The sequence below is a fragment of the Schistocerca piceifrons genome, chromosome 9 (genome assembly GCF_021461385.2).
Source record: "Schistocerca piceifrons isolate TAMUIC-IGC-003096 chromosome 9, iqSchPice1.1, whole genome shotgun sequence".
Taxonomy (NCBI): domain Eukaryota; kingdom Metazoa; phylum Arthropoda; class Insecta; order Orthoptera; family Acrididae; genus Schistocerca; species Schistocerca piceifrons.
Window position 1 is genome coordinate 33043983 of NC_060146.1, and position 24827 is coordinate 33068809.

At 41.0% G+C, this 24827-nt stretch overlaps 1 protein-coding gene across 1 annotated transcript in view; it reads left to right on the plus strand.

Annotated features, from left to right (window-relative positions):
* Positions 1–21893, plus strand: part of LOC124716668 (cilia- and flagella-associated protein 58-like) — a 300831-nt gene extending 278938 nt beyond the window's left edge. The window contains exon 17 of the mRNA XM_047243206.1: positions 21648–21893. Coding sequence (XP_047099162.1) covers positions 21648–21893 — 246 coding nt within the window. The remainder of the gene's footprint in view (positions 1–21647) is intronic.
* The last annotated feature ends 2934 nt before the right edge of the window (positions 21894–24827 follow it).

The window sequence follows — 24827 nt, forward strand, 5'->3', positions numbered from 1 at the left end:
GGGTAAAGCTCAGTGTGTGATTTGTGCGCGAGTCCTTCCGAACAGTTCCATGGTTCCAGTTAAATTGCGCCGTCATTTTGAAGGTACTCACCCGGATTTCCAGGCTAAAGACATCGATTTTTTCAAAAGGCAGAGTGCTGAACTACCTGCTTCTCAGTATTGCATGAAAACTCATGCAAAAACAATTAATAAAAATTCATTAAAAGCTTCTTTCTTGGTTAGTTATCGAATGGCAAAAACAGGCAAAGCTCATACCATCGCAGAAAATCTCATAAAGCCTTGTGTTAATGATATTGTTTCTTGCATGCTAGACGAAAAGGCAGAAAGCTTGTATCTTCGGTGCCATTATCAAACAATACTGTCATGAGACACTCTTGTTTCTTGAATCCAACACAATTCATTTTCTCTGCAGATAGATGAATCCACTGATGTTGCAGGATTAGTTATTTTATTGGCTTTTGTCCGTTATGAATATTCTGGAGGTTTTGAGGAGGACCTCTTATTGTGCAGACCACTACCAGCCAACACAACAGGTGCTGAAATATTCCGTCTATTGGATGATTTTTTAAGGACTAACGAAGTTTCATGGTCTAATTGCATAGATGTGTGCACAGATGGTGCAAAAGCTATGACAGGTGCTACAGTTGGAGCAATAACGAAAATAAAAGAAAACGCCAAGAATTGCAGCAGTAGTCATAGTGCTCTCCACAGATACACTTTAGCTATGAAAAAAATGCCTGTTTCATTCAAGAAAGTTTTAGACGAATCCATTCAAATCATTAACTACTTAAAATCAAGGCCTTTGGGAAAAAAAGTCTTACATTCTGTGAAATGCTTTGTCCTCTTTTCCTAATTTGTTTACAGTTGAGGCTGACTGCCACAATATAGTGTCCAAGTAGTAGTTGAAGTTGTCAGCTATGGCTAAACTGTTGCCACGCCGCCTGCCAGTTGCCAGCTACCAACTGACAGTACACTTGCAACGCCGCCTGATAGCTGTCAGCTGTGGACTGACAGCTGTTGTTCAGTAGATACGCAAAGACGTAAAAATAACTAGACTTTCCGAGCTGTTTACATGGGCACGAGAATTGATTGTGGAACTGGAAAACAGCTTTATAAAAGCAGATTACCAGAATCAATTATTAAGTGTTTACCTGACCAACCAAAAGAGGAACTGGGACATCGGCTTACGAAATCCGGTTTTGGAAACGCATGTAAACTGGGTGAATGTATTCCCACACATTGCACAACAGATGTCACAATAGTCCTTTAAAGGCAATTCCTTGGCCTCTTTTCTTTCATGATGTGTTTGTATCCCGAATCATGGGTCTGCCTCTTTTCTTCACAGCTGCGCGAAATGGGCGAGCAGTCTAAGGCGCCATGTCGTCGTGGATTGCACAGCCACTCCCGCCGGAGGTTCGAGTCCTCCCTTGGGCATGTGTTTGTGTGTATTTTGTCCTTAGCAGAAGTTAAACTTAGGTTAATAGTGTGTAAGACTAGGGACTGATGACCTCATGAGTTAAGTCCCATAGACCTGACATACATTTGAACATTTTTCTTCAGATTTCACGAAAAAACCACACACACACACACACACACACACACACACACACACACACACACACACACGCTGTTACGAAATATGCATGCTCCTTACTTACACAACAGTAGCCAAACAGTGGAAGTGAACAGACCACAAGCGGGAGCTTGTCAACAGCGAAATGTTTGAACAGTTTGGACGTGACTTTAATTGCTCTTGGAGGAAGGCAGCTCCAATGTGTGAAACATCAATTACCAAGTAATTTTAATCAGGCTATAGTGTGTTGAACAAAGGGAGTAAATCCACTAGTAAGTGTCTGGATACAATGGGAATTCAAATTGGATTGTTAATTTCAAGTTGTTTTCATCCATCTCTAAACCAAAGACTATTGATACTTCAAGGGGGGGGGGGGGGGGGCATTGGGACATTGGAAACATGGCAATTGCGTTAACAAGCTTTCAGTTTCCAAGGGTTTCACTGTGAAATCTAAAGTTACTGTGCTCTTGACTGACTAGGGGTCCGCCATGGATTTTCAACTGAAGAAGGGGTGCGCCAGCTGAAAAGGTTTGGAAGCCCTGCTCTAAATTTACAAATGATATAAGTGTAGGTTTACCTTTCTTCATCCTGTCTTGTAATATAAATCATAGGATGGTTCGTGCCTTGTGTGTTCCTACATTTCAGTGGAACCCAAAATGATTTTCTCCAGTGACGACTTCTACCAATTTTTCTATCCTCCTGTAAATAATTTGTGTAAGGATTGTACAGCCATGACTTATTAAACTGATAACTGAATAATATTCATAGCTATCAGCACCTGCCTTCTTTGGGATCAGAATTATTACATTTTTCCTGAACATTTTTCCAAAGAAAATTCAGCACTGGCTGTATCAGTGATTTTTATTAAATCTGCGACCGGTTTCACGCCATTTATCAGTGCATCCTCAGGCAATCTGTACAAAAAATATTATAATAAGAGCTCATATAAACTATTTGATCCCCAAATTCTGAGGTATAAACTGAAATTTTAAACAACCAGTTTTTTGAATGAGACAGGAAAATACACACATACATTATTTATAACATGGTAATGTTGAACATTGCCCTGTAGCCACTCCCCACCTTTCATGTCCAATATACTGTCATCTGGTGAAAGCGGTAGTTAAAATTTGAAAATCTTTTTTAAAATTTCTTTAAATAATGGGAGCGGCAATGACCTAGAAAATAAAAATAAAATACAATGCTGATAAAAATCCCCTAAACACAAACGACGAAGAGTGCAAACATTAGCATGAACAAACAGTGCAATTAGAGCCATGTAAACATCTCAGAACTTACTGTGCCAGCTGAGAGGAGCTACACGGCAGCGGACACGGCCTGACTGACTGGCCGAAACCTGGAAAGCACTCACGCAGTGGCACGAGGATCGCCACAGGCCAGATGGTGTGTACATGGTGTGAAGAGTACGGGGTGCTGAACATTTGATAAACAGTTCCTTATGTCATTTTTTTTTTTAAATAAAAGTCTAAAATCATACTAGGTGGCCAATATAAGACATGGTAGTTAGTTAAAACCATAAGAATAATAATTGTGGTGGTTCTGAATGCGTAAGGCCCGGAGTGTGCATAAAAATATATAGGACAGAACCTACTAACAAGTGAGCTAGAGGGCTACCTGTTTAAGTAATCAAAATTTTCTAAAAGACCCTTGTGCCTCAGATCGGTCTGGGCATTAAGTGAGGAGCGAGGGGATTTCTTCAGAACTCTGAAGATTTCAACTTCTTCCTGAACATTAAGGGTGTTGCCCTTATTTTCCAAGTGTAACACCCACAAGTTCTGGATACTGGTGATATTGTGACCCGTTTCCCGCAAATGCGCACCTACGGCTGATTTTGAGCCTGGGTCGCTGATGTGCTCCTTAAAGCGGGTCTCAAAACTTCTTCCTGTCTGGTCTATGTACTCTGCATCACAATCATCACAGGCGATACTGTATACCACCGACAACTTGAAACTATTCCATGTTGCAGCTTCCTTGTGCCTGAATTTCTGTCCATTGTTTTTAGGAATATAAAAAGTCGGATTTATTCCCTTAAAACTTAAGCATTTGCCGATTCTGCTTGAAATGTTACCATAAGCATGAAGCTCACACCCCACTCACACCCAGAACATTCACTTCCCTATGGCCAGCAAGCAGCGGATTAGCTATTGGGTGTAAATTCCACATGACACCTTTTTATGGTACCTGGGGACCTGTGTCTATGGCCCTCTGAGTCTCGTGGACGAATAGCGTGAGCTGGGTTTCACACAATCGTCTTTTTTGAAACCCATGCTGATTCCTACAGAGTAGATTTCTAGTCTCCAGAAAAGTCATTATACTCTAACATAATACGTGTTCCAAAATTCTACAACTGATTGACATTAGAGATATAGGTCTATAGTTCTGTTCATCTGTTCGACATCCCTTCTTGAAAATGGGGATGACCTGTGCCCTTTTCCAATCCTTTGGAGTGCTATGCTCTTCTAGAGACCTACAGCACACCACTGTAAGAAGGGGCAAGTTCCTTCACGTACTCTGTGTAAAATCTAACTGGTATCCCATCAGGTCCAGCGGCCTTTCCTCTTTTGAGCAATTTTAATTGTTTTCTATCCCTCTGTCATCTATTTCAATATCTACCATTTTGTCATCAGTGTGACAATCTAGAGAAGGAACTACAGTGCAGTCTTCCTCTGTGAAACAGCTTTGGAAAAAGACATTTAGTATTTCGGCCTTTAGTCTGTCATCCTCTGTTTCAGTACCATTTTGGTCACAGAGTGTCTGGACATTTTGTTTTGATCCACCTACCGCTTTGACATAAGACCAAAATTTTTTGCGATTTTCTGCCAAATCAGTACATAGAACCTTACTTATCACTATAAACACGCCTCCCCCTTCACTGTCCAGCCTGTCTCTGCGGTATACGTTCCAATCTGAGTTTAGAATTTCGTTACTGTTCACATCTGGTTTCAGCCAACTTTCCGTCCCTGGTACTATGTGGGTATTGTGACCGTTTATTAATGAGAGCAGTTCTGGGACCTTTCTATAGACACTTCTGCAGTTTACTATTACCACATTAATATTGTTATTCCCTGTTGCGTTCTGCCTACTACTACCTTGTCGCGTCTCAGGAGGCGTCTTGTCGGGCCTAGGGAGGGAACTCTTTAACCTAAAAAACCCATATGTACACTCCACACATACTACACTACCTTTGTAGCCACTTCCTGCATGTAGCGCATGACTGACCTATTCAGGGGGACCCTATATTTCTCCACCCGATAGCCAAGGTCGAGAAATTTGCACCCCAGATCTCCGCAGAATTGTCTGAGCCTCTGGTTTAAGCCTTCCACTCAGCTCCAAAGCAGAGGACCACAATCGGTTCTGGGAATGATACTACAAATAGTTAGCTCAGATTCCACCCTGCAAGTGAGGCTTTCCGCCTTCACCAACTCCGCCAACCGCCTGTACGAACTGAGGATGACCTCTGAACTCAGACGGCAGGAGTCATTGGTGCTGACATGAGCAACAATTTGTAGTCGGGTGCACCCAGTGCTCTCTATCGCCGCTGGCAGGGCCTCCTCCACATCTCGGATGAGACCCCCCAGCAAGCAGACAGAGTGAACACTGGCCTTCTTCCCCGACCTTTTGGCTATTTCCCTAAGGGGCTCCATCACCCGCCTAACGTTGGAACTCCCAATAACTAATAAACCCCTCCCCCCGTGTGCCTGCTCGGACCTTGCTGAAGGCAGAGCGGGTGATGCCACACGGCCAGCCTCCACATTGACCCTCCGCCTCGGTTGACGTGAACGCCGCTGAACCCGCCACTCCCCTTGGGGAGAGGGTGGCCCAACCGCCTCCAGTACCCACAAAGATGTCTCGACAGCAAGGACTGTGGGTGAAGCATGTAACACCTGTGGTGTACCATGTGACACACCAGAGACTCCCCACTGCTGCTACACTCTGAGGCAGCAAACTGAAGACGGTTGACAGCGGCCATCAACACGTTCAGCTGTTCGCGAACAGTAGCCAGCTCCTCCTGCGCCTGTACACAGCAGTCACATATCCTATCTGTCCTAAGAAATCAACAATTCACTGTAGATAGTTAATCAACTTTTAACTAGACTGCTAATTCACTAAAGGCAGCTAATAGCTGACTAAACTGTGGTTACTAGACGCTTCTTGTTGGCAACAATGAAAATAAGCACTACCTGTCTCTGGACTGTATTCAAAACAAACACGAAATCTATGGTACACTGTTACTAGTACTTGAAAATTAAAGCTTCCTAAAAGCAAAAACACATGGAAAAAGAAGTGACAAGTAAGAAAACACAGTTAATACTTAAATTTACGTAGCTCACTGTGCAGCAGATGAAGCAGATGGCAATTATGACAGCATAAAGTGTGGTTAGCAGTATTTCAGTTGACAACCTGAATGAGCTGGGAAATTACGAACAACTGTTGATTAGATGTGTACAAAGGTGCATCTATGGATGAGGCATGAAGTCTCAAAACCGATTATGCATTAAAACGTAACACCATAACTTATTTATTGTTTTTACTGTGTGTGGCCACATTCCTACCACACACTATGATGGTTAATGAAGTTACATAAAATATAAAGAGTTTCAAAAATGGGTGTGTGTCAATTGATGATGACAATTCCCAGTTGCTTGTTAGCTGACATCGCACCATAAAATGTGCATCACACCGTAAAATGCTTACAAACCAAGAGAATTGAATGTGAAAGATCATACACTGACTATCCGAGACATCTGCAACTCTTTGGGAATAACTTATGGTTCATGTGAACATATTCTGTCAAAAGAATTGCACGAGAATAGGACTGTGGCAAAGTTTGTGTCACGACTGCTTCAAGACAATTATAAGTGACAAGAGACGAAAGTCTGAAGGGATATGAAGCAACTGATTTGAGGTGATCCAAACATTCTTTCAAAGGCTTCCATTTGAGGTGGATATTGGATTTCTGGATATGACCCTGAAACTAAGGAGCAATTGTCACAATGGAAAAACCCTCCTCCACCTTGTGCCAAAAAAGCTCCACAAATCAAGAGTAATGTCAAGTCCGTGTTGATTATTATTGTTATTTTTTATGTTGTTTGTAAAGAATTCTATTGCAATGTTGAAAATATTATGCAAATGATTGTTGCTGCTCACCACACAGTGGAGATGCTGTGTCACAGATAGGCACAACAAAAAGATTGTTAGACAAAGCTTTCAGCCAAACAGTACTGCATCAGAATTAATGACTTCATACAAAAGCTCACAGTCTGGCCTCGGCAATCGGAGACTGTGGCCATGTGTTTGTCAGCTGCATTTGCTTGAGTCATGTGTGTATATTGCGTAATTCCAATGAAGGCCTGTTTGGCCAAAACATTTTTCTGACATTCTTTTCGTTGTGCCTATCTGTGACTCAGCATCTTTACTGTATGGTGAGTAGCAATTACCCTTTTCATAATATTGTCATATTCCATCCTGAGTTTTCTATTCCAATGTGCTAAGAGATCTGAGGGAAGACTGGGTACCCCACTATGACAATGATTGACTTTATACACCTACATTATTCAGGACTTTTGACTAAAAACAAATAACATTTGTTTCCCACCCTCCACACCCACCAGACTTTTCTCTGTGTGACATTGTCTCTTTCCCTTGATGAAAACCAATTTGAAAGAGTGAATATTAAATACAGTGAAAGGAATTGCAATTGGTACTAAATACCCTCCTGTGTCTGGCCATTCTGATGAGGTTTTCCATAATTACCATAAATCACTCCAGGCAAATGCCGGAGTGATTCCTTTGAGAGGGCGCGGCCGACTTCCTTCCCCAATTACAATGAGACCGATGACCAAATAACATTTGTTTCCCACCCTCCTTACCCATCAGACTTTTCTGTGTGTGACATTGTCCTCTTTCCCTTGATTACAATCAATTTGAAAGGGTGAATATTAGATACAGTGCAAGGAATTGCAATTGGTACTAAACACCCTAACAAAGAAAGACAGACGGTTCAATTCTGTGTCCAGCCATTCTGATTAGGTTTTCCGTGATTTCCCTAAATCACTCCAGGCAAATGCCAGAGTGATTCCTTTGAAAGGGCACAGCCAACTTCCTTCCCCATCCTTCCCTAATTCCAATGGGACCGATTACCTCGATGTTTGGTCTCTTCCGCAAACAACCCAACCCAAAGAAAGACACCCATGGTGCATTTTAGATGTGGCATTCACTCCCAAGACACCTATTTTGAAGGTGGTGATGCAAAATAAGATGTAGATAAATGTAATAATTTTAATTAATGTATTTCCCTAGCTTTTGGAGACCATGTTGTAGTTTATCCTGAGGTGGGAAAAGCACAGTGTTATTCAATGTTTCACTTTTTGCTTTTGGATGGGAAACCATCTGGCAAGATAAAAGTAAACTTAGATGATGTTTATTTTTGGCATCTCCATCAGTAATAATACCTAGATATAGGTTTAACAAAGTCAATTGTGGTCAGACATACAGTTTTGATGAGGATTGCCAAAGATGCCTCACAGATGTGGTTGACAAAGATATCATTTAAACAGTTTATGACATAGTTCTCAGTGATTGTCGAATGGAAGTCTATAAAATAACAGAAGCCACATACTGGCATGGTATTTAATATTTTATGTGATGGACTGATGATGAAAAAATTGTAGGGCAGCAGGTTTCACTGTTGCTGATGGTGGACACAAGCCGGTGTGGCTTGCAACTTTGAATCTGTGCTTAGAAAAATTTAAGCAACATCAAAAGAACTTTTTGCATTCAGATCTTGATTCACCATTACATCCCAGAAACTGAGCAGCATTCAGAACAAATCAGTTGCTTCCAGTGTTATCAATTCAAAAGAACACACTGGACCGAAAAGTTATGATTGTGACTTTTCGGGAATCGAAAATTGTCATACTACTTAAGAAGAGGAGAAGTAGTCATAGGACAATTATTCAGTGAAATACTGGACTGAATAAACAAGGAACTGAAGGAAACACAGCTCTCTTTGGCAAATAAAAATGTTCTGTTGCACCACAACATTTGAAGTAGACAAACATGAAGAAGTGACTTCCCTTGTGAGTAGACCTCTCATTGCAAGCTCAGCATCTTGGATTCTTTCCTCTTCTCAACCATCCTTTTCTTTTTACAGTGATCTAACTCAGTGACATCTGTTAACTGCTATCTACTCTATATTTTGATCAGCAATGATATTAAAAGGATAGATTGCTGCTCACCACATAGTAGAGGCATTGAGTCACAGACAGGCGCAATGGGATGACTGCTTAACATTTAAGCTTTGCTCAAAAAAGTCCATCTCCTGAAATAGAAAACACACGAATTCGTACAAGCACAACTCTCATACAAATGGCTACTGTCTCTGGCCACCAGGGGCTGACTGCCCAGTGTGGGTTTTCATAACATGATGAAACCAGCCCACAGACAATTGTTACTTCCACTCACACCAAGAACGAAGTGCTGCCTGGTATTAAATGAAAATTCTATAGTAGCTGTAGAAAAACTGTGTGCACAAATCTAAATGTTTAACCAAAACAAATGATATCAGAATTTCATATGATCAATACAGTTAAATTGATGGAATTTACAGCTGTTTAATATAGTATGATTTCAATAAAAAACATTAAGTCACTCATGTAAGTGAATGCATCATGCTGAAAGGTCATCCAATGTGTCAAACAAATCTGCCTGAGCAAATTAGGCCACATAAATTTCCTGAGCTGATCAAACAAGTAATTTAACTATGATGGCTGAACTTACTAATCAACAGTGTACAAATTAAGCCAGGATACTCAAATTACAACATGCACACATATTCTGAAGACAGCTCAGTGTACTCACACGTGATTTTTATTATCCCACTTACCAAAAGTTTAGGAATAGCTTGTTTGTAGCAAGAGCATTTTTTTTGTTAAAAATGGCAATAAATAAAGACTTATGTCATTCAAAAGTGGTATATACTGTGTAAATTCCGAGAGTACCATGACATATTGTATAGAGAGTACCATGACATATTGTATAAATATCAGTAACAAATACATATGACATGCTAATAGATAGTATTATCGTGATGTGTGTTTTTATTGTCTCAAGCACTTTGCCAACAATAGTAGATGTACAATGATGTGAGAGGTTTCTAAATGATCAACATATCTATTCATGTATAATGTACATCATCAAAATTTGACAAATAAGAGTGTCAGGTCATGTAGTATTTCAGAAAGTCACAGTTGATGTTGGGTGACATGAGTTCTTGGCTTCATGTCTGTTCACACTCTCAAGTTATGACTCTACTTGTATTTCTGGCAGGCAATTAGGCCATGCCATTACAGTAATGGTATTTATAAAATTTTGTGGTCTGTGTTTTCACAGGGTGTTTAACATTTGAATGTATTGTAACTTTTACGAGATGGTGGTATGTAGAATATTTGCTATTAGTTTAACATTTTGCTGGACTCAAACTTTTGCGAGTAAAGTGTGTAACTTAGTTGCATTTTTTCTATCAGCAGTTGGGGCCAGTACTTTATTTTGATCGAACTTAGTCATTTCTTGAGTGAGGAAATGTCACTGACAGCTTTTTGAATTGGTAGTATTCATCAGAACTGGACATTACAGAGAACTAATGAGGCAACATAATATTGCATAATAGTAGGGTATGAATTTTGCTTAAACACATTGTATTGCAATCAGATTCTTATGTCAGACTTCTTATAAGGCCAGCAATCTATACACATTGGATTTTAATGACTCAAGCATTGACTTTTTCCAGTCCAGCTTTATCTGTTATTGTTTAGAGTTGTGAATTAGTTGCAGCCTTGTCTATTTAATTTAGTGTGTTGATGAAGTTGACATTTTTTCTGCATGTTTCACCTACCTCATAAGTAAATATCACCTAGAGATTAATTGTAAGGCTCTATGATGTCACTGAGACAAATGAAATGAGCAAAATTTATTGCTGGATCATAAATTTGTGCCAAATCTCACTCGACCTTATTGGGCTATAGTTGAAGGGTTATCATGCTAAAGTGGCTAAGTGTCAGTTTTGCATAAATTGTATTTTCTGCTTCATAAGTGATATGCGAACAGGGTTTTTCATAATAAAAGGGCTATCTCCAATGATGACTGATGCAGGTGCTACAAAAGTCAGCATGACATGAGAGGTAACTCCTATAACTTGTTCATGCTCAGCGGGGTAAGTACAGAAAGTGTTACACAAGTTGGCTTGTGGGGCATAGAGATGATACACTTCCGCTTGCCCCTCTCATTTTGTAGCCAGTCTCTTGTGTTTCTTCATTGGTAGTGCAATGGATACTGAAAACAATCTAAATAATTCAGCAGTGGGATGTGACAGAAAAACTGGTGACTTGTAAAATTATACGGACGCTAATATGCCACTTCTGACACCAAATGTAAAAGAGTTCGTGCCAGGAGGGGGGATATAATTGTTACATCCCACTTCTGACACCAATTGTAAAGTTAGGGGAGTTTATGAGAGACTCCTGCAATTGCTGTTAATGTATAGCTTGGCAGGGAAGGGGGAAGAAGGTTGTTAAATATACCTCGTTGCGGCAGTGTGCAGGAGGTCGAGCGGTCAGGATTTGGTAGTGGGCATCCAGGGCTGCCGTTAAATGACAAAACAGGAAATTAAGTACAATGAACAGGATATATTTCAATATATGGAGTATGAAATGGCACGCCAAGGATTGGAAGTTAGTGGGTTTAGGCCAGTCTAGGAGGTCAAATAAATAATTAAAATGGGCAATAGAAGGGGAAGTTGTTCACGTTAACTTATGTCGGTGGCCAGTCGGCAAAGGCAGAGCCAGAGGCTGTGCCTTCCAAAAAGGCATCTGTTCTGCTCGAGGTCTGGATTACAAGAGAGAGAAGCAAGTGTGTTCTGCTCCACAGGATGCTCCAGCGTCCACTCACATGATCAGTAACCCGTGCACGCTATTGGCTGAAACCAATGGCGTGAATTCGCTAGCAGTTGCAGCAGAGGGCTCAGGGCGTCTCCTGTCAGCAGTTTTAACTGGACAGAACTGCCTCAGTTTTGAAAGGCAAGTGACTTGTGTCACATAGACACGGCATGAATTACTCTGGGAGAAAACTTGTAAAGATTCCACTGGGCCTTTGAAATAAATTTCTTAAACCAATTCCCTAAAATATTCCTTAACTGGCTGCCATCCTGTACATTCCTTCCCCCTTCCAGAAAAGTGTGACAAACATTGTTTACAAAAGGGTGTCGGTCACTCCCCGGAAAAACGGTTTGCCATAGTAGGGGCCTTAGTACTATGGGAGGGATCTGTTACAATATTTCGTTTAGTGTATGTAAATGGGAGGGGATTTACATGCAGTCAAGTTTATCAAATTTCATGAGTAAGAAAATAGTATAATATTAACTTGCTCAAATTACAATACAATATCTCTTGTAATAGTTGAAATCATCACTACCCATATAATCAAGTCTTAAGACAAACGAAGTTAAATGACGCCATAACGCTTCACAAAATAGGTATGAACTATCACGGTTTCTATTAGTTTGAGGGAAAAATCTGCTATTATAACAAAATACTTAATTCTATGGTAATAAAAATATTTGGGTAAAAAAGATAATAAATTGACTTACTGCAGATCATTAACACCTAGCATGGGTTACACTTGGGTTAAGTACATTTAAAGAAGAATGATAACAAATGTAAAATCTTAGTACATCCTCCACGTATTAGTTACAGGTAATGGTTATATAAAGTTCCAGCGGCTACAACATATACTGACAAAACAATGGAATTAAGGATGAAATGAGGGGACTGTCAAATGGCATAAAATAAGCTTGTAAAACAAAGTAATAGGCATGGATAACACACAAGCCAAACTCTAGAAAAGGTAATTAAAAGTGTGTCCATAGTGACAAAACAGCTAACAATATTCTCGTCCTATTCGTAAAACTTCATATAAAGGAAGGGAAAGAACCCAGTGAGTTTTTAAGCAGTTCACAAAATACGGAAAGGTTCACATCTAGAATGTGGTTCTGCATGACAGAAATGCACACACTGTTTGTAAACAAACTTTGACTGACAGGAGATGAGCATGTGGCTTGGCCGGCAGGGAAGTGTGATGTCGACAGACTTTAATGGCCGTTCTCTCCAGCAGGGATGGAGGGGATATCATCTGTGGCATAAAGCATGTCTTGTGGGAGGGGAGAAAGCAGGGAGGTAAGCACAAGGGATGAGGAATGGTGAGAGGGGTAAAGGGGAAGGGTCTGGCAGTGGCACTTTCAGCATGCAGCACAGCTGTCGGCATGTACTGGTGGAATTTAGTGGTTTCATAAGTGATTCGCTTAAGCACTGGATGTTAGGGCTTAGGAAGAAAAGGGATTTGACCAATGGGAAAAATCGTGTTGTATTTAATGCAGGGTTTGTTCTGGGTATAATAGTGGACAGCCGTCCGTGGTTGCAACGCCAGGGTAGCCCGACATATTGGCCATTTATGCAGAGCGGCACACCCGCAGCGAACCGGAAGGGTCCTAACCTTAAATGATAAGGAATTGGGTATAATTGGGAACAAGTTCAGGTAGATGAGCGAGTCAGAGCAATGGTAGTAACCCAATGCAATGCATTGGCGAGGAAGACATAGTGCGATTACATCTCGTGGGGGTTAACTACTACAAAATTACCAAAATCCCTGAAGTAACAGGGTGAGCTACGGAAAAAGGGGGTGCACGAATTACTTCGACATTGTACAATGAAACTTTTTATTTATTTGGCTGGCAGTCTCTTGCTAACTAAATTTTCAACAAAATAGTGTGTTCTGTGCTTGGGTGATGACATTACATCATGGGTGCTAAACATCAACAAATTAGTGTTAATTTCAGCTGGAGCTTCAATCTCGTAACATCACGGGTGTGTTTGTTTGAATAAACAAACGGGTGTCTCTCATTTCCTAAACACATAACGGGGCACTGTACCCAATGGTAAAAGTGTCAATTTCCGTGCTCGCTCGTAACTTCTTCTCTTCATCAGTAAATTACTTTGTAAGAAGTAGGATGAATAATAACGAAACTTGTGTTCATCTGGGTGAACTCTCTATATCGCTTACCGCTCTACAATGAGAGGGTAGTGCCCTTCTTCTCAACTTCAGGGATACATTCATCTCCTCTCTATTGTGTAGATAACTCGGGTGCTTCATTTAGCAAGGATTTCCATAAAAATGCATATCATAGTGTGCATGGTAAGGGTTTACGGAAGGTGGTAGGGTGGTACTACACTTCGGAGGAGACTTGGAAATGCAAAGCGCCACCAAACTAAATGGCGGTGCATGGAAAGACACCCCATAATGGCCAGCTTTGTTATGGCTATGCATTTCCGTTTTGTGTTCCATCAGCTGGTCGTCGCTTGCTTCTAAATTCCACTCGGAATTATAGTCTGATTATCAGGCATGAGGGTGAAAAACTCGAAATCATTTTTAATCTTAGGCAGCTTGAAAGAAAACAGGGAAATAAATGCTTATAAAACGACAGTAGACTTAGCTTACCTGCAAAGCAGTGGAGTATTAGTTGCAAAAGTTAGATGAAAATTTGAAGTATCACAATCTATTGAACAAGAAAAGACAAATAGAATGGACAACAAAAGGAGGGGTTCCACAATCTAAGTTTGACAGCAAAACAAAATGTTCAATGACCTACGCTTGTAAAAAGTAACATTGTAGAAAAATTTTAGTAGGGAAAACTTGATGCATTCTTTTGAAAGGCAAAACAAAATCATTGTCAATAAAGGAGATCTAAATGTGAAATACAGTACAATACAAAAATTCTCCAACAAAGATGAATGATGCAAATAGCTTATATCATCAAATAACAAATACTTATACAGTAGTTGGGAGAGGGTACCTTCAAACACTTAATACTCTGCGTACATGCTCACTAAAAACTTATACAATAAATGGCTTATAAATCAAATGAAGATTAGACTTAATTATGACAGGCAAGATGAACATTCGGGGCATGACTGGCTTATTGCAAGGCGACAGCTGTGCCAGTCCACATGGTTGTGCCATGCAGTCTCTGCTTATAATAAACGTTCACAGGGAAATTAGGCCGCAATTTAGATGACAATAAAAAGAAACACGGTCTCAACTGGAAACTCGCTTCATGGTAAAGGGAATCATGGTTAATGGTTCTGTTGTTGATAATTCTTCCGGGTTATATGGCCATGGTCCATACTATGCTGGACATCTTCATAGGTATGGCTGGTCCTGCTGAGTCCTGCAGACTGACGAGTCGGGCATCAGAGAGCGGCCTGCATACCGAGGAAAGTGGGTGTGGTCTAGCTCGCACATAGTAGCAGAGAGAAAACTAGTCAAACATAAAATGTAACTATCGATAACAGTCCGTCATAGATGAAAATCACTTAACGATTATGTAACGCCACTGTCCATATCTCGCTTAATTTCAAGGCCTCTTCTTTTCTATTAAAATTATCTTCATGTTTATAAATTTCAATAGCCTCCCTATACAGTTGTGGATAATACACTCCTGGAAATGGAAAAAAGAACACATTGACACCGGTGTGTCAGACCCACCATACTTGATCTGGACACTGCGAGAGGGCTGTACAAGCAATGATCACACGCACGGCACAGCGGACACACCAGGAACTGCGGTGTTGGCCGTCGAATGGCGCTAGCTGTGCAGCATTTGTGCACTGCCGCCGTCAGTGTCAGCCAGTTTGCCGTGGCATAAGGAGCTCCATCGCAGTCTTTAACACTGGTAGCATGCCGCGACAGCGTGGACGTGAACCATATGTGCAGTTGACGGACTTTGAGCGAGGGCATATAGTGGGCATGCGGGAGGCCGGGTGGACGTACCGCCAAATTGCTCAACACATGGGGCGTGGGGTCTTCACAGTACATCGATGTTGTCGCCAGTGGTCGGCGGAAGGTGCACGTGCCCGTCGACCTGGGACCGTACCGCAGCGACGCACGGATGCACACCAAGACCGTAGGATCCTACGCAGTGCCGTAGGGGACCGCACCGCCACTTCCCAGCAAATTAGGGACACTGTTGCTCCTGGGGTATCGGCGAGGACCGTTCGCAACCGTCTCCATGAAGCTGGGCTATGGTCCCGCACACCGTTAGGCCGTCTTCCGCTCACGCCCCAACATCGTGCAGCCCGCCTCCAGTGGTGTCGCGACAGGCGTGAATGGAGGGACGAATGGAGACGTGTCGTCTTCAGCGATGAGAGTCGCTTCTGCCTTGGTGCCAATGATGGTCGTATGCGTGTTTGGCGCCGTGCAGGTGAGCGCCACAATCAGGACTGCATACGACCGAGGCACACAGGGCCAACACCCGCCATCATGGTGTGGGGAGCGATCTCCTACACTGGCCGTACACCACTGGTGATCGTCGAGGGGACACTGAATAGTGCACGGTACATCCAAACCGTCATCGAACCCATCGTTCTACCATTCCTAGACCGGCAAGGGAACTTGCTGTTCCAACAGGACAATGCACGTCCGCATGTATCCTGTGCCACCCAACGTGCTCTAGAAGGTGTAAGTCAACTACCCTGGCCAGCAAGATCTCCGGATCTGTCCCCCATTGAGCATGTTTGGGACTGGATGAAGCGTCGTCTCACGCGGTCTGCACGTCCAGCACGAACGCTGGTCCAACTGAGGCGCCAGGTGGAAATGGCGTGGCAAGCCGTTCCACAGGACTACATCCAGCATCTCTACGATCGTCTCCATGGGAGAATAGCAGCCTGCATTGCTGCGAAAGGTGGATATACACTGTACTAGTGCCGACATTGTGCATGCTCTGTTGCCTGTGTCTATGTGCCTGTGGTTCTGTCAGTGTGATCATGTGATGTATCTGACCCCAGGAATGTGTCAATAAGGTTTCCCCTTCCTGGGACAATGAATTCAAATGAATTCACGGTGTTCTTATTTCAATTTCCAGGAGTGTAGTTTGTGGTAGGACTTAAAACTGTAGTTTCAGAAAACTTAACTACATGGTCTACTGACTGAAGTGCATGTTCCGCAATGGCCGATTTATCTATTTTTCCCAGTCGACAAAGACTTTATGCTCCTTTACCCTCGTATTCACACTTCTTTTCATAGTACCAATATAGATCTCACCACAAGTACACGGAATTTTATACACATCGCTAGATGATAATGGTGGCCTTCTATCTTTAACAGAATGAAGTACTTGTCCTATTTTTCTGGTAGGTTTGAATACTGGTTTCACTTTATGTTTCAGCAAAATTTTTGCCGGTTCGATCTGTAACCTTACTAATGAAAGGTAAAGAGAGACAAGAATTTAGGGTGCCAACAATTTCGGATACCTTGTGGACGCGGTATGACGACACAGGGTGTTACAGAGCCCTTAAGCGCTTACGTCTGTGGGCCAACGATAAGGAACCTACTTTCATTATGCTTATAGGAAAGATGAAAGAGAAAGAGTTGATCGTGACATGAAAATGAAATGGAAGAAAATGCTGTGAACAGCTAGGAGCCTCTGTGGTTGCTAAACACATTGTGCAAGCTGCACATCCCTGGAGATTAACTAAAAGCTATACAAAAAAAATCTTAAAGCACTTCTCATCACAATAACTAAGCATGACATACTTCTTTGACAACAGAGTTATGTGTTTAAAATACACAGGCAGTAACTGTATAATGGATGCAAAATTTATGCTATAAAGGGGATTTGCTCTAGAGCAAATGCTGCAAATGCTTCAGTATATATCAACACTCATAGTACAGAAGAGACAGTGGTGTAGCGGCTGAGGGGCGTACACATGCAGTATTCGCACAGCAGCGGCACAGGCAGTGAGCCGGGTAGCTACACAGCACTGAAAGTACATGCCCCGGGCATTGATGCCAGAACCCAAATGGAGACGGCAACGGGAAGTTGATGGGCAGCGAATGTTGGGCAGTGCCTCTGGGTGGCGTGGGCTGTGCAGCTGGGCAACAACAGCGGGGCCTGCAACACAGACATGTGGGCTGGCTGTGAGTGTGAAATGAGACTGGAGCACACGCAATATGCACGTGTGTCTTGTGGCGGATCTCAGTGGACTGGCGATATCAGGGGCGATGGAGGTGGGTGGCAGTGGCAGGCGAGCCACACTGGCCGTGAACAGCTGCAGCACGGCAGCAACTCGGATGTCCGGCGCGCACATGTTGGTGCCGCACTCAACGAGACGTAGGCAGAGTTTGCCCCGGGTGTCGGTATGTGCGGACGCAGCATCTGGCGCGACGTCGAGCCGACGCCCTGCGGCACCCGGGCTCGGCTTGTAGAGGAATGACAGCGGCGAATATTGACCGACCACACAACGTCAAACGTGAACCAGAATAAACGGCCACTCTGTGGACCGAATGGTGGGAACGAATCACGATTCTGATACCAATTGTAAAATTATACGGATGCTAACATGTCACTTCTGACACCAAATGCAAAAGAGTTCGTGCCAGGAGGGGGGATATAATTGTTACATCCCACTTCTGACACCAATTGTAAAGTTAGGGGAGTTTATGAGAGACTCCTGCAATTGCTGTTAATGTATAGCTTGGCAGGGAAGGGGGAAGAAGGTTGTTAAATATACCTCGTTGCGGCAGTGTGCAGGAGGTCGAGCGGTCAGGATTTGGTAGTGGGCATCCAGGGCTGCCGTTAAATGACAAAACAGGAAATTAAGTACAATGAACAGGATATATTTCAATATATGGAGTATGAAATGGCACGGCAAGGATTGGAAGTTAGTTTGTTTTAGGCCAGTCTAGGAGGTCAAATAAATAATTAAAATGGGCAATAGAAGGGGAAGTTGTTCACGTTAACTTATGTCGGTGGCCAGTCGGCAAAGGCAGAGCCAGAGGCTGTGCCTTCCAAAAAGGCATCTGTTCTGCTCGAGGTCTGGATTACAAGAGAGAGAAGCAAGTGTGTTCTGCTCCACAGGATGCTCCAGCGTCCACTCACATGATCAGTAACCCGTGCACGCTATTGGCTGAAACCAATGGCGTGAATTCGCTAGCAGTTGCAGCAGAGGGCTCAGGGTGTCTCCTGTCAGCAGCTTTAACTGGACAGAACTGCCTCAGTTTTGAAAGGCAAGTGACTTGTGTCACATAGACATGGCGTGAATTACTCTGGGAGAAAACTTGTAAAGATTCCAAGGGGCATTTGAAATAAATTTCTTAAACCAACACCCTAAAATATTCCTTGACTGGCTGCCATCCTGTACAGACTCTAAAAGAAAGCGTGGGCAAAGATGAGGAAGCATTTTGTCCCTGACGATGTAATGAACACCACAGCTACAGCCTGCAGTACCAACTATTTAAACCTTTCGGGATGTGAGGTCATGGTCGAAGAAACTCTCCTGTTCCTGACTTTTCATCCAGGACTAAGCTGGACGTCCTCAGAGATGTTCCTCTGCTGAGTCTTGCTGACTGACCAGTTGGATGTCCAAGAGCAACATAAATACTATAGTGAAGGGGGAGTGGTCAAAGCAACAGGTGATGAACAGAGATAATCTTTGTCAGCGATTAAACTTAACTATCAATCGTCATTTTGTTAAAGTTAAACCTGTCTACCGATTCTGCAGAGCTACTGTCCATATATCGCTAAGTTTCATTGCCTCCTCTTTCCTGTTAAAATTATCCTGATGCTTATAAATTTCAATGGCTTCTCTATATAGTCGTGGATAATAATTTGATGTTGTAGATAAAATTTCTGTTTCAGAAAACTTCACTTTGGGGTTTCCTGATTGAAGAGCATGCTCTGCTACAGCTGATTTCTCTATTTTTCCTTGTCGGTAAAGACTTTTGTGCTCTTTTAACCATCTATTTATGCTCCTCTTGGTAGTTCCAATATAAACTTTACCACAAGTACACAGAATTTTGTATACACCACATGTCAACAGAGGAGGGCATTTATCCTTCACGGATTGGAGCGTACTTGACTTATTTTCTTTGTTGGTCTAAAGACTGATCTGATGTCATGTTTCTGTAAAATCTTACTGGTCTGATTAATTACTTTTTTAATAAAAGGGAGAGAAACTATATTTTTCCATCATTGTGGTTCATCCTTGTCCTTGGTACTTCTGTTCCTTGGTCACAAAATTCTCTTTACCTCTTTCCCTGAGCACCTATTTTTCTTGAAATCCTGCTTCAGATGTTTTATTTCAATGTCCAGGTGTTCTGATGTGCATACCTGTTCGGATCTATTGACAAGATTTTTAATGACACCTCTCCCTTGTTGTGAATGGTGATTGGAGTTTTTATGCAAATATATGTCCGTATGTGTTACTTTCCAAAAAATTTTGTTCCAAACGTCCATCGGACTGTCTCATAACTAAAACGTCCGAGAAAGATATTCTTTACCATTTTCCATTTCCATGGTGAACTGGATTTTTGGATTAATTTTATTTAGATGGTCAAAGAATTCGTCCAAAGCTTTTATACCATGGGACCAAACCACAATGTGTCATCTACAAACCGGTGCCAGTGAGATGGTTTCTTCTGTGCTTTGTCCAGAGCCGATTGTTGGAATTGCTCCATATGGAAATTAGTGATCGCAGGACAAGGATGAACCACAACAATCGAAAAATACAGTTTCTGTCCCTTTTATTAAAAAAGTTACAGTTCAGATTGGTAAGATTTTACAAAAACATGACATCAGATCGGTCTTTAGACCAACAAAGGAAATAAGTCAAGTACTCCGATCTGTGAAGGATAAACATCCTCCTCTGTCAACATGTGGTGTATACAAAATTCCATGTACTTGTGGTAAAGTTTATATTGGAACTACCAAGAGCAGCATAAGTACACAGCTAAAAGAGCACAAAAGTCTTTACTGACAAGGAAAAATAGAGAAATCAGCTGTAGCAGAGCATGCACTTAAAGCAGGAAACCATGAAGTGAAATTTTCTGAAACAGAAATTTTATCTACAATGTCAAATTATTGTCCACAACTATGTAGAGAAGCCATTGAAATTTATAAGCATTGGGATAGTTTTAATAGGAAAGAGGAGGCAACGAAACTTAGCGACATATGGACAGTAGCTCTGCAGAATCGCTAGACAGTTTTATCTTTGACAAGACAACAATCAATAGTTAAGTTTAATCACTGATAAAGATTATCTCTGGTCATCACGTATTACTTTGACCACACCCCCTTCCCTACAGTTGCGTTGCTCTCAGACGTCCAACTGATCAGTTGGCAAGACTCAGAGGAGGAGCACCTCTAAGGATGTCCAGCACAGTCCTGTATGAAACATCAGGAACAGAAGAGTTTCTGGGATCACAACCTCACATCCCAAAGGATTTACCAGCAGCTATGTCATCCGGTCATCAAAGCCTTCATTCTATGATCAACCATTTAAGGTTGTCCAGATGAGAGACAGTTATTTTATGGACATTTAGCAAGCAACTGATATGATTATTAACACAAATAAAGTTAATATAAGTACTGCAAATTTATTTTTAAAAGTCAGCATTTGTTTGTTATGGTGTTTTGGATCATACCAAGTAATAACTTGCTTTCCTAAAAATCAGTGAGCAAGTGTTAATGTGGAGTTAGTCCATATTTATGTCCCTGAGATCTGAATAAAGTTTATTTTAAATGAGCCAGAAAGTACATTTCGTTACTTAGCCTCTTTACCATGATAACTTTTCAGTTGTGGATCAAGAAGTGGAGGTCCATATATAGTACACAGTAGTTTAAGGTTGAGCTTGTCTAGACCTACATTGATATACTTGGTTTTGCTTGTATTTATGTGAACAATCTAATTTTTAAGTATTGCCCAATGTTTTTGAGTCATCCTATAAATTATCTTGCTCGTAAATTGATTTTTCGTGTTAAAATAGTATGTACTTCAGTTCTCTTAAGTCGCAATAAGTAATTAAATATGTGATATATTATTTATTATTACATGAGAATTCCTCAGACAGACAAGATGTAAGACTGTTAACAGCTAAATAACAGTCCCTCTAGAAATTACCTCAAACTCAGTAATTTCAGCCACTGATGAAATCATGTGAATTGTCACAGGGAGCAGACCCAGAGAAGTATGACCTTGTGCAGAAAGTGCGACACCTACAGAGGAGGGTGCTGAACATGTCTAAGATGGCAACAGACCGCGAGACGCAGATGAAGGAAATGGAGCGACGCTATAAGGAACTTGTCGAAAAGACAGAGAAGCAGTGCAAGCCGGCACAAGAACTGGCAGACAAACTAACTGAAGTGAAGCACACTCTGGAGAAGAAGACTCAAACTGTTAAGGTGAGAGATGCCTAAACCCAGCAAAAAAAAACATGCAGCACGAGGACAGCATGCAGACATGTCAGTGTCAATTTTCTGTACCGTCAACCTGTAAATTGCTGTTTGGGCCACAGTTGATAGTTCCCGAATGAGTACCCACACATTTATCATGAAGTGTATCTTGGGAACTCGTGCTGCAATGTATGATAGGACTTAACCTGGTGGACCAGTAGCTCACTTTCCGTGCCTGATGAAGTAGTGATGAGATGATAATATTTCAATTGTAAGAGTCTCTTTTTTTCCTTTTATTTGTGCCTTTGTCCCTTATTGGCACAAGGTTGACACGGTTATGATTTGGTATGATTAATTTAAGGGATGACCAGATGCCCTTCCTGTTGCCCCAGTACGTCCCAGAACGGAATACACGGTGTTGTCAAAAAGTAGCAGGAATTTTAGTTTTTCTTAAGGAATCTTTATTTTTTCATTGACATCCACTTTGTCCACTTTGAAGTGATCCTCCTCATATATAATACATTTATGCCAGTGCTTTTTCCAGTCTTGGAAGCTCTTAGGAAACCCACTTTCTATTAGGGTGTTCAGCTCCTTCAGCGGTTCTCTTTTTGATTTGTCACTGGCAGCAAAATGACATCCTCAGGAATAGAAATACATTGCAGGGAGCCATGACTAGCTGTGGAATGGTTTTGTTTTTTGTCAAAAAACACGAACAAGCATTGAGGCGTGAGAGGGAGCATTATTGTGATTCAATTTCCGCAAGTGACTGTGCCACAATTCTGGTCATTTTCTTCAGATTGCTGTGTGCAAACCATGCATAGCTTCCAGTTAGTATTCAATGTTGACTGTACAAGAATAAGACAGGAACTGGTGATGCTTTATCCCATTGTAATTGAAGATAACAGTGAGAAGAACCTTCACATGTGATCAAACTTTTCAAATTTTTTTGGCTCTGTTCTTCAGGCAGTTCAAATTGGGATGACTGGGTCTTGGTTTTGACTTAGTTCCCCTGTTTCATCACCTGTTTTAACCTTCTTTAGAAGTTCTAGATCACTGTTAATTTTATTCAGCATTTCCTGAGCAATGTCTAAGTTACATCGTTTTTGGTGGAAATTCAACAGTTTCGGGACAAACTATGCTCTTACTCACTGGATGTCCAAAGCATCCAAAAAAATTTCTTAGCATGATCCAGAGGATACGCTGACATCATCAGCAACCTCTCTGATGGTGATTTGGTGATTTTCCAGAACAATTTTTTTATTTCTTCCACATCGTCATCGGTATTTGATGTGCTAGGGTGCCCAGTTACTAATCTTCACCCAGTACTAATCTTCAGCATCTTCTCGGCCCAGTTTGAAACATTTATAATGTTCAACAGTCCATTTCAAAATTCTGCAGTAGCATTAGTAAAGAAACACTGTTCACTGCAAGTAGATAAATTTAAACATGTGAAGATGGTATGCCAGGCATCTTTAAATTCAATTCAATTCAATTTATTATCATCCATTTTATCATATACCTGATATAGGAATTGTGATATGGAAAGAGAGAGAGAGAGAGAGAGAGAGAGAGAGAGAGAGAGAGACAATTTATATTTTTAACCATTAAGGGAAATAACATTTTCTTAATTACACTTCAACATTTTCTTAATTACACTTTACATAATTTGTCTTCTTTTTACATGCAATATGGAAAAAACAAAGTTTTATACAAAGAGCGCTATTTGTTTAGATAGCAAAGAAATTCATCAAAATCATAGAAAGTTTGATCTAATAGTAGCCTATTTAATTCCTTTTTAAATATATGTAAGTTTTTTTTGTTTTTTTATTTCTTTTGGTAAGGCATTGAATATTATTTTGGTACAGGGCTTTTGAATGTATGTTTCTAGAGAAATCATACCTGTTTCTGGTTTGATAGTTTATGACCTGTTTAGATAAGAGAATTCTTAATTTGACTTGAGGAAACATACTGATTCATAGATGAATAAATTAGAGCGGGTCAACATTTTTAATTCCTTAAAGAGTCCTCTACATGGGTCTCTGCAGGCAACACCCTTCAGGATAGGAATAGCTCTCTTTTGGAGCATAGAACAACTTTTTGTGAAACCTGTATTCCGCCAAAATATAATACCATATCTTAGATGACTATGTATGTGAGAGTAATAGGCACATAGTACTGTTCCAAAATTGCAGTTTTCTTAATATATAACACTATTTACTAAGTTTTTATTCAGTAGTACAACATATTTTTCCCATCTTAAGTTATTGTCCAACCATACACCTAAAATTTTTGTAAAAGAAGTTTGATTTATTAGACATTTCCCAATCTCTACTGTTATGTTATTTTTTACTTCGTTTGTTATGTGCCTAAAATTCATCCAAGCGTTCTTTTGTCATTTATAATTAAGTAATTGTCATTGAACCATTCAGCTGCCTCATTTGTTGTAGCAGTTATTTTATCTTGTAGGCCAGATTCACTAACTCCCTTGACCAAAAGGCTCATATCGTCTGCAAAAAGTACTGATTCTGCTCTTGTTAGATGATTAGGAAAATCATTAATAAAAACAAAGAAGAGCAGAGGGCCTAGAATAGAACCCTGGGATACACCACAGTTGACTTTCTGATATATAGAATAATATTTTGTGCCATTATGTATTATTTCAACACTTTGATATCTGTTGCACAGATACGATTGAAACTAGCTGTATGCTTTTTCATGGACTACATAGCTATACAGTTTCTCTAGCAAAATATCATGGTTGATGAGATCAGATGCCTTGGATGGATCTAAAAATATTCCACAATTTAAGTCCTCATTATCCATTGCAATTGAAACCTGATTCAAGAAATGATATACAGCTGTTTCAGTAGACCTGTTTTTCCTGAACCTATTCTCTTCATTGGTTAGAATTTTGTATTTGTTTAGAAAACTCAACAGTCTCTCATACATAACCCTTTC